Genomic DNA, 9,962 nt, shown 5'->3' with positions numbered 1-9,962 from the left:
AGGATGAATGGAAAGGTGGATGATGCAGGATGAATGGATGGAGGACGGCTGGGTTTGTGGGTGGGAGAATGGAAGGGTGGGTGATGGAGGGTGAATGGATGGAGCATGGCTGGGTGTGTGGGCAGAAGGATGGAAGGGTGGGTGATGGAGAATGCATGGATGGAGCATGGCTGGATATGTGGGTGGACGGAGGATGAATGGATGGCAGGGTGGATGGAGAGCGACAGAGGGAAGCACAGGTTCCCCCTTAGAGGGTGTTAGACTCAGAGTCCTCATGGCTGCCTTTCTTCTCTCTCACACCCAGTGCCTCCTCCTCAAGGCTTGCTCCAGGATGTAACCCATGTGGGAAGGTGTCTGAGGAGCTGCTCTGTGTCCAAACTCCTGCCCCGAGGTTCTGGTCCCCACTTCCCTGTCTTCCCCAGCCCCGCCCAGGCTCAGGCTCACCTGCTCAGGGTGATATTGGTGCTTTGGTCCCGCTCCTGAGACAAGACGTGGAAAATCCAGTCCTGGAACCCAAGAAGGCAGCTGCAAAAGTTGCCATCCGCGACATCCCTCCCAGTCATGGCCCTGCTCCCTGGAGGAGGAAGTCCACAGCCCTGCCCCTTCCTGAGGCCCCTGGGAATCACAGTTTGGATGAGGAGCAGGAGGAAGGTTTTAGCGGAAGCTGTGGCTGCTGTTCTAGGGGAGAAGGGACTCGGGCCTCCAGACTCTTCCCCGGCAGGCCTGGCCTCCCTACCCGGCTCTTTCCTACCTGTGGTCCTCACACTTCCTGCTCCCTCTGCCTGGAATCCTCCCCAGCTCTGCCCATGCTGGCTCAGCCTCTGCCTCCAGGTGTCAGCTCAAATACCACCTTTTTAGAGAGGCCTTCCCTGACCATTCTATCTAGTGTTTTCCCAGAGGCCAGGCATGGTGGCTCACACCTATAATCCCAGCATTTTCCGAGGCCTCGGTGGGAGGATCGCTTGAGGCCAGGAGTTCAAGACCAGCCTGGGCAACATAGCGAGGCTCCATCTCTGCAAAAAGTTTAACAATTAGCCAGGCCTGGTGGCATGTGCCTGTAGTCCCAGCTGAGGACCACAGCTGAGGCAGGAGGATCACTTGAGCCCAGGAGTTTGAGGCTTCAGTGAGCCATGATCACATCACTGTACTCAGCCTGGGCAACAGAGCAAGCCCCTGTCTCTAAAAATAAAAAATAAAGTAAAAATACAGAAATAAAGTAGTTTCCCCCAGTTATCCTCTCCCATCACCTGTTTATTTCACGGCCACGATCACACTTTGAAATGATCTTATTTCTGTTTGTGATCTTGGCCCTCTCCTATTAGAATGTAAGCTCTATAAGGACAAGGATTATGTCTGTCTAATAATGTGCTGTGTGCATAGCACAGTGCCTGGGAGAATATTGGTGGGAGGAAAGAAGGAAAGAAGGAAGGAAGAAAGGAAGGAAGGGAGGGAGGGAGGGAAGGAAGGAAGAAAGGAAGGGAGAAGGGAGGGAGGGAGGAAGAAAGGAAGGGAGAAAGGGAAAAGGGAGGAAGGGAGGGAGGAGGAAGGGAGAAGGAAGGAAGGGTAAGGAGGGAGGAAGGAAGGGAGGAAGGAAGGGAGGAAGGAAGGAAGGAAGGAAGGGGAAAGGGAGGGATGGAGGAAGGAAGGGAGGGAGGGAAGGAGGTAGGGAAAGAGAGGAAGGAAGGAGGGAGGGAAAAAAGCACCCCTTCCAAATTTCCAAATAGCCCACATCTTATGTCCAGACTTGTCCCCAGCCCAAAGCTGTGGGCCAGGAGCTTGGCCCCCAACTGTCTCACCTCGGAGGCCTCAGACGGCCAGTCGGCCATGGAGATGGTCATCTTGTACTGGGTGTCACTGAAAGAGAAGGCTAGCCCTGTTACAGTTGCTGCCGGTGGTGCCCTTCTGTGCCTACCTGCCGCTGTGCCCACCTGCCTCTGTGCTTGCCTGCCATGTGCCCCCTGCCACTGTGTCCCCCTGCTGCTGTGCCCGCCTGCCACTGTGCTCTCCTGCCACTGTGCCTGCCTGCCACTGTGCCTGCCTGCCACTGTGCCCACCTGCCACTGTGCCCACCTGCCCGGACTCACTTGCAGGACTCCTTGCACATGCGGATGCAGGTCTCTCTCTGTGCCACGCTCATCTGCAGACCTGAGTAGCAATGGGCTGTGCAGGAGACAGAGAGGTGGCCAAGAGGCTTTGGGGGGCCTTCCAGGTGGCCCTGTACCCTGCTGAGCCTCTGGCTGGTTCCTCTGCTCTCCTGGCCCTGTGGTTAGGTGCTGGGAGGAGGTGTCATGAAGAATCACCGCTCCCCACCCAGCCCCCGACCTCCAGCCCTTTCACCCCAGCCTGGCCTGGGGCCCAGCTCAGGGAGGTCAGAGCAGCTTTCCCTTTGCCTGCCGTCCCCATCCCTGCCTGGCGGATAGGGTCATGAGGTCATGAACAAAGGGAAAGGGTGGGTGACTGGAAGGAATAAAGTGTTCCCGTTCAGTCTGTGTTGGTTATAAGTAGTCAGGCTCCTGCTGACAGCATTCTTTACATTCTCTCTTTTACTTTTTTTTTTTTTTTTTTTTTGTAGAGACGGGGTTTTGCCATGTTGACCAGGCTGGTCTTGAACTCCGGGCCTCAAGTCATCCTCTTGCCTTGGCCTCCCAAAGTGCTGGGATTACAAGCACGAGCCACTGCACCCTGCGGACAACACTCATCAGTGGTTGGACTCCAGACCACCATGCGAGTGCACAAGAGCCAGTGGGCACAAATGCAGACCCTGGAAGTGATTTGTGCCTGTGCATAAACCTACAAACGGCAACCCATCGCGGGCACAAACGGCTCCTGTGCATCTGGACGCGAGTGTGGAAATGCCTTTGCCCACCTGCATTTGGAAACATGAGTGCGGGCACACACACGCCAGCAGCCACACGGCTAGGCTTGTGCATATGTGAGAGCAACTGTGTGGCACACAGACACAGGCTCGCAAGGACACATGCACCCCACCCCTGTGTGTTTCAAGCCCAGGCTTCATGACATTGAGGTGTAGACAGAAGCCTGGGTTCCTGCAGAAAGGGGTCGTGGGAGGGGATTGTAGGAGGGACCTCGGACTGTGGAGGAGCCGACCTGGGCACATCTCTGGGCTCTGCCCCCTCCTCTGTGGTCAGGGCCTCTGTGGCTACAGCTGGCTGGAGTGCCGACCCCTCTGTACCCCCACTCACCCCAGTCTGGGAAGTCCCTGTTGTTGCAGTACTTCTCCCCACGGGGCAGCGGGTACAGGTAGTGGCCACAGTTGCAGTTACGGATCATGTGGTCTTGGAAGCAGGAGCGAAGGCAGGCCTGTGGGGGAGGTGGGGGTTCATAAGGAGAGAACACAGGCAGGGTCGGTGATGTCCCGATTCTAGCACTAGGGGCATCCAGAAAAGTGATGCCCAGATCAAGGGAGCTAGGGGAGCTGGCAGAGGTGCCCCAGGGCTGAGAAGCTGTGGTGAAATGACCAGCCTGCAGCTACGGACCCCACAGTCCTGAAAGCTTTTGGCTTCATAGCAGGTCCCTGCACCCCGCAGAGGGACCCAGGTCAGACCCCAGCATCCCGAGTCTTACCATTCAGAGCTGAGGTCCTCACCCCTCCCTATGGAGAAGAGCGGCTTGCCCCTAATAATAAAGCCAATGCTTAGATAGCTCTCGTGATGAGGACGCCAGCCTCCTTCTGAGCACTTGACACAGATGCAGCCTGACAGGCCACCAAGGAAGCCAGGCAGGCTGGTTCTGTGCTCCTTCCTCCCAGAGGGAATTGCCCAGGGAAAGCCAGGAGAAGGACGATCTCTGAGTGTCCTGATGCACAGCCGATGACGGAGGACGTGAGCGGCCTGCTAGTCTGCAGAACGTCTCCTGGTGGGGCGAGGAAGAAGGAGGCTCCCGGGGCAGCCTCTGGGAGGCTGGAAGTGATGAGTCTCCACTCACTCAGCCCCAAATACTGTGCTTTCAGGTCATTTTGACCTGGTTTCAGTCCACTCAGAGACCAACTATGTGTCCTAGGGCAAGTCATGAACCTCTGGGGCTGGGTTTACTCAGGTGAAACAGTGTGGATGACACCTGTCTCCTGAGGTTGGGAGGGAGGATTCAGGGCTGCATCAGGTGCTCAGGAAGCGCTGGACGGAGGGAGGCAGCGGTTCTTGGTGTTTCATTGCCTATTCAGTTTCCTAGGTCCTGACTTGGATCCGGCCCTGGCCAGCTCCTCCCTACCGCTCTCCACTCAGCCCCACCCTCCACACCTGCGCCCACGTCCTCCTGCTCCTCCCGCGGCTTCTTCCCAGGCCCTTATGTCCTGCCTTTCTCTTGCCCCTAATGAGTCTGTGGGCTCTCTGAGGGCAGGACATCAGGGCTGGAAGGCAGATTAAATGGCATGGCCAGGAGGAGCCAGAGCTGGGTTTTGGTATATTCTATTTTTTTTTTTTCAGATGGAGTCTTGCTCCGTCACTCAGACTGGAGTGCAGTGGCTAGGCATGTTGGCTAGGCTGGTCTTGAACTCCTGACCCCAGGTGATCCACCCACCTCGGCCTCCCAAAGTGCTGGGATTACAGGCATAAGCCATCGTGCCTGGCCCCCCCCGCCTCCTTTTTTTTTTTGAGACGGAGTCTCGCTCTGTCATCCAGGCTGGAGTGCAGTGGTGCAATCTCGGCTTATTGCAACATCTGCCTCCCAGGTTCAGGCGATTCTCCTGCCTCAGCCTTCCAAGTAGCTGGGACTACAGGTAGCCACCACACCCAGCTAATTTTTTGTATTTTTAGTAGAGACAGGTTTCACCATGTTAGCCAGGATTGTCTCGATCTCCTGACCTTGTGATCCTCCCGCCTTGGCCTCCCAAAGTGCTGGGATTACAGGTGTGAGCCACTGCACCCAGCCTCTTTTTAAATTTTCCTTTTTTTCCTGAGACAGGGTCTTACTCTGTGGCCCAGGCTGGAGTGCAGTGGCCTGATCATAACTCCCTGCATCCTCAAACTCCTGGACTCAAGCGATCCTTCCACCTCAGCCTCTGCGTAGCTGGGACCACAGGCATGCACCACCACGTCCCGCCAAGGTATCTTATATTCTTGCAGACTTCTCTGTCTCATCTGGAAAGTGGGAGTCCTTCCCAGGCCCTGTGATGGAAGCTGGGGTGGGCTCAAGCCTGTTGCTGGTTGGGGTGGGTGTGGGGATGTGCAGAGCTCCCTCAGGGCCCGCCTCTTGGCTAAGTTTTCTGGCCAGTGTGGCCACCACGCTGGAAGAAACAAGAGGCGCAATTCTCCTCGAATGAGGTTTCTGGGCTGGGGCCTTCTTCTCCGTGTTTCACACTTCCCCGTACAGCCCTATCTGTCCCTCTAGAGATTCAGATGATGCCTAGAGTTCTCCGTAATGGACAGAAGTCCCTCCAGTCAGGAAGTGGCCAAACCAGCCAGGCAATGTGTGGGCAGGCGGGCACCAGGAGAGTCATTTCCTATGACTAAGGGGAAGGGGCAAGCCATGCCATGCTTGGGGACCCAGACACTGAGGCAGGCACTAGGCTGCCCTCCTGTTATGCTTCCGTGCACTGATCTGCCAAGGCAGACTGGGCTGAGAGAGGGAGTATCAGCAAGTGGTCATTTTTGTCACCTTGCAAGAATTCAGTCTGCCCTCTCCAAGGGATCCAGGACTAGGGGCAGGTCTGGGATAACTCTGGAGATCAGGACAAGAGGGAAGCCTCCAGCTACAGCAAGGGAGATTGAGGGCAGATACAAAGAGGGACTTCCAGTGGGCGCAGTGGCTCATGCCTATAATCTCAGCATTTTGGGAGGCCAGAGTGGGAGGATTGTTTGAGCCCAGGAGTTCGAGACCAGCCTGGGCAACATACCAAGATTCTGTCTCTGCAAAAAAATTTAAAAATTAAGAAATTAGCCAGGTACAGTGGCTCATGCCTGTGGTCCTGCTACTAGGGAGGCTGAGGCAAAAGGACTGCTTGAATCCAAGAGTTTGAGGCTGCAGTAAACTATGATGGCACCATTGCACTTCAGCTTGGCTGACAGAGCAAGACCTGTCTCCCTTTTTTATTTTATTTTATGATTTTATTTATTTTTGAGACAGAGTCTCACTCTGTCGCTCAGGCTGGAGTGCAGTGGTGCAATCTCAGCTCACTGTAACCTCTGCCTCCCGGGTTCACCAATTCTCTTGCCTCAGCCTCCCGAGTAGCTGGGACTACAGGCACGTGCCACCATGCCTAGCTAATTTGTGTGTGTGTGTGTGTGTGTGTGTGTGTGTGTGTGTGTGTGTGTGTATTTTTAGTAGAGACGAGGTTTCACCATGTTGGCCAGGCTGATCTCGAACTCCTGACCTCAAGTGATGCACCCGCCTCAGCCTCCCAAAGTGCTGAGATTAAAGGTGTGAGCCACCACGCCCGGCAATCTCTTAAAAAAAAAAAAAAGAGGGACTTCTCAGATAAACTGATGACGCATTTGCACTAGGGTCTGTAAATCCCAATTTCCACATTTGTAAAATGGGAATGGGAATAATAGCATCTACATATTAGGGTTGTTGTGAAAGTTAAGTGACGTAATATATATGTAAATTACTTACAACAGTGACTCTAACACATGGTAAGCCTGCTAGTATTAGTTCATCGGTACATGCTGCTGTCACAGGTAGATTATGGATTCATGACAGGAGGGGGTTGAAGGATTAAATGATGATGGAATTCGTACCAGCCCTCAGCATAGCATCTCACACGAAACGAGAGCTTGATGGTGTTAGCTGCTGTTTTTTGTTTTCATCTTGGGAAACCCCAGAGTAAGATCCCTATAATCCCCTGGGCATGCCCAAGGGTGCACCTGCCCAAGTGGGGATGAGCAGGGGGCAGTCCTAGGCCCTGGTGAGAGAGCCCAGGAAAGTGACTGGTCCCGCAGGCCCAGGGGTGCGACGTGGTCACCGACAAAAGCCTAGCAGAGCCGGCCTTGCTGGGGCCAGCTCTCCCGGAGGACTGAGGCCTCGGCCCCATAAACCTGGACTGCCCCATTCCCCCGCCGACATGAGGCGTGCACCATCTTCCCACCTGGATGGAGTAGGTCGTGTTGTAGTCACTGTAGAAGTTTGGGATGGGGACCTCGGAGCCGTTCACGGTGCACTGGCTGTAGGGCTCTCCCATGCGCTGCAGCTTGTCCTGTGTTTAGAGGGGTTGCTTGAGGGGAGCCCTGGTCACCCCAGGAAGTCCCTTCTGCATCTCCTTCCATCAAGGATGTGGGGACAGGGGATGTTGAGAGGGGAAGGAGGGCTGTAAACCCCTGCAGGCGCCAGAGGGAGTGCCAAAGGCTCACCTTCCCCTAAGGCTTGGCCACCCTGGGGGGGTTCCAGACAAAAGGAAGGCCGGTCAGGCAGGGCTGGGGGACCCGGATCCCCTCCTCCCAGGCCAAGGGAAGTTGGCCCTGGACAGGTGGGCTCCCACCCTTAGACCCTCTAGGGCTGCCCTGGGCTCTGGCCATACCACAAGTACCCCGATGGATGTCTCCGTCCCCGACATGGCGTAGATGCCCTCGTCTCTGATGAAGGGGTACGACCTCTGCTCGTGAAGCATCAGCCTGACCCCAGCCGTGGATGTGAGGAAGGGGACATAGTCTTCCTGGCCTATGTCCAGGATCAGCTTCAGGCCTGTGGGGAGGGTGAGGTGAGGGCTGCCTGAACCTGCTCCTGAGGCAGAAAGGAGACCCCACTACCCACTTCCCCAAGCTCCCTCCAGCCAGGGGACATCGAGGGACTGCCAAGGAGGCTGGCTCCACTTTGCAAACACTCAGTCCTCAAATACTGCTTGCCTTCTGCAAAGCCCCCGTCATCTCCAAGGCAGGCTCTGATGTAGCTTCCTCACTGTGATCTCTTTTCTGATCAGCAGGTAGATCTAGGAGGCACAGCACGGCCACAGCCCACCCACACCACCCTGCCTCACACCACAGGTGCCCTCGCTGTCCCTGCTCCATGCCTCCGAGCTTCTGCACGCCTTCCTTCTGCTGTGCCTTTGCAAATGCTGTTTCCTCACTCTGGAATGCTGTTCCTCAATCTGGAGTGCTGTTCCCTTACCTAGAATGCTGTTCCTTGCTCTGGAGTGCAGTTCCCTGTCTCTGGAATGCTGTCTCTGCCCCTTCCCTTCACTTAGAAACACATGCTCTTCCTTCAGATCTCAGCCAGCATCACTTCCTCCAGAAGACTTCCCTGATGGCTCAGACGAGGTCTCAGGGTCTTGGCTGTATGCTCTTCTAGCCCCAGAACTTTCCTTCCAAGTACCTGCCTCGTTGGTGTGATTCTTCTTTTATTGTCTGTCTTCCTTCCCCACTTGACTGTTCTCGAGGGAAAGGACTGGACGCAATCTCCCATGCATGGTGGTCCTGAGCTACATGGAGTTGAGTCCCTCTGGTTAGAACAATAAGGGCTAGTTGGGCACTTGCTGCTTGCTGGGTGCTGTGCTAAGGGCTTCATTAAGCATGAGTTCTTCGGACAGGCATGGTGGCTCACACCTGTAATCCCAGCACTTTGAGAGGCTGAGGTGGGCAGAACACTTGAGGTCAGGAGTTCAAGACCAGCCTGGTTAACGTAATGAAACCCTGTCTCTACTGAAAAATACAAAAATTAGCCGGGAATGGTTGGCCATGCCTGTAATCCCAGTTACTTGGGAGGCTGAGGCAGGAGAACTGCTTGAACCTGGGAGACAGAGGTTGCAGAGAGCCGAGATTATGCCACTGTACTCCAGCCGGGGCAACAGAACAAAACTCAGTATCAAAAAAGAAAAAAAAAAAAAGAAAAAAATTAGCTGAGCATTGTGGCATGTGCCTGTAATCCAGCTACGTGGGAGGCTGAGGCAGGAGAATCACTTGAACCCAGGAGGTGGAGGTTGCAGTGAGCCAAGATCGCGCCACTACACTCCAGCTTGAGCGAGAGAGCAAGACTCCGTCTCCAAAAATAAAATGAAATGAAGTGAAATGAAATAAAATAAAATAAACATGAGCTCCTTGGATACTCACAAGGGCCACATGACATAGCTACTAGTATTGTCCCCATTTTACAGATGGGAAAACTGAGGCACAGAGAAGGGAAGGGACCTGTCTGAGGTCTTCCAGTGAGGAAATGCTTTTGCTGTGCTTCTGATACAGCAGGTGGCTCCCTGACTGTACCCATCTGCCTCGGGGAGTAAGTTGACTGGCACCTCTGTGATAGTGCTTTCAGCAGCACAAGGCTAGGTGAAAGACACTCAGCTCACCAGTGGCCCTGATGGTCACTGAATGACAGCCTGCCTCTTGGTGGCTGCAGAGGTCAGAACCTGAGAGGGTTCCAGAACCTGAGAGGGAGGAGGGGTCTACTCCTACCTGTGCCCAGCTCACAAGCCTAAAAGTCACAGCCAACCTGGGTCCACCAGTCCTTCTTTGGGCACAGTGCAACACATGAGCCCCGAGGGAGGGTATCCGCTATCCACCATGCCCCACTTCCTCACTTCCATAGACTCCATCGGCTTCTCTCTGTGTGTCTCTGTCTTTCTTTAAGAACCGTACAGCCTCAGCCAGGCAAGGTGGCTCACACCTGTAATCCCAGCACTTTGGGAGGCCGAAGTGAGTGGATCACTTGAGGTCAGGAGTTCAAGACCAGCCTGACCAACATGATGAAACCCTGTCTACTAAAAATACAAAAAATTAGCTGGGCGTGGTAACGCCCACCTATAGTCCCAGATACTCGGGAGGCTGAGGCAGGAGAATTGTTTGAACCAGGGAGGCAGAGGTTGCAGTGAGCCAAAATCATGCCATTGCACTCCAGCCTGGGTGACAGAGCAAGACTCTGTCTCAAAAGAGGAGGAAGAAGAAAGAAGAAGAAGAAAGAAGAAGAAGAAGAAGAAGGAGGAGGAGGAGGAGGAGGAGGAGGAGGAGGAGGAGGAGGAGGAGAAGGAGGAGAAGGAGGAGAAGGAGGAGAAGAAGAAGAAGGAGAAGAAAAAGAAGAGG

At 54.7% G+C, this 9,962-nt stretch overlaps 1 protein-coding gene across 2 annotated transcripts in view; it reads right to left on the bottom strand.

The window, feature by feature from the left end:
* SCNN1B (sodium channel epithelial 1 subunit beta) overlaps positions 1-9,962 on the bottom strand; it is a 76,100-nt gene that overhangs the window by 2,035 nt on the left and 64,103 nt on the right. The window contains exons 6-11 of one of the 2 annotated variants that reach the window (XM_032242944.1): positions 7,481-7,635; positions 7,043-7,150; positions 3,204-3,321; positions 2,085-2,160; positions 1,797-1,854; positions 445-506 (exon numbers count right to left, since the gene is read on the bottom strand). In XM_032242944.1, coding sequence (XP_032098835.1) covers positions 445-506; positions 1,797-1,854; positions 2,085-2,160; positions 3,204-3,321; positions 7,043-7,150; positions 7,481-7,635 — 577 coding nt within the window. Of the gene's footprint in view, positions 1-444; positions 507-1,796; positions 1,855-2,084; positions 2,161-3,203; positions 3,322-7,042; positions 7,151-7,471; positions 7,636-9,962 lie in introns of both variants that reach the window. The other variant, XM_032242943.1, reaches the window with a different exon arrangement.

The sequence above is a fragment of the Sapajus apella genome, unplaced genomic scaffold, assembly GCF_009761245.1.
Source record: "Sapajus apella isolate SASKATOON/1434 unplaced genomic scaffold, GSC_monkey_1.0 scaffold51, whole genome shotgun sequence".
Classification (NCBI taxonomy): domain Eukaryota; kingdom Metazoa; phylum Chordata; class Mammalia; order Primates; family Cebidae; genus Sapajus; species Sapajus apella.
This window is presented reverse-complemented; position numbering and strand designations above follow the sequence as displayed.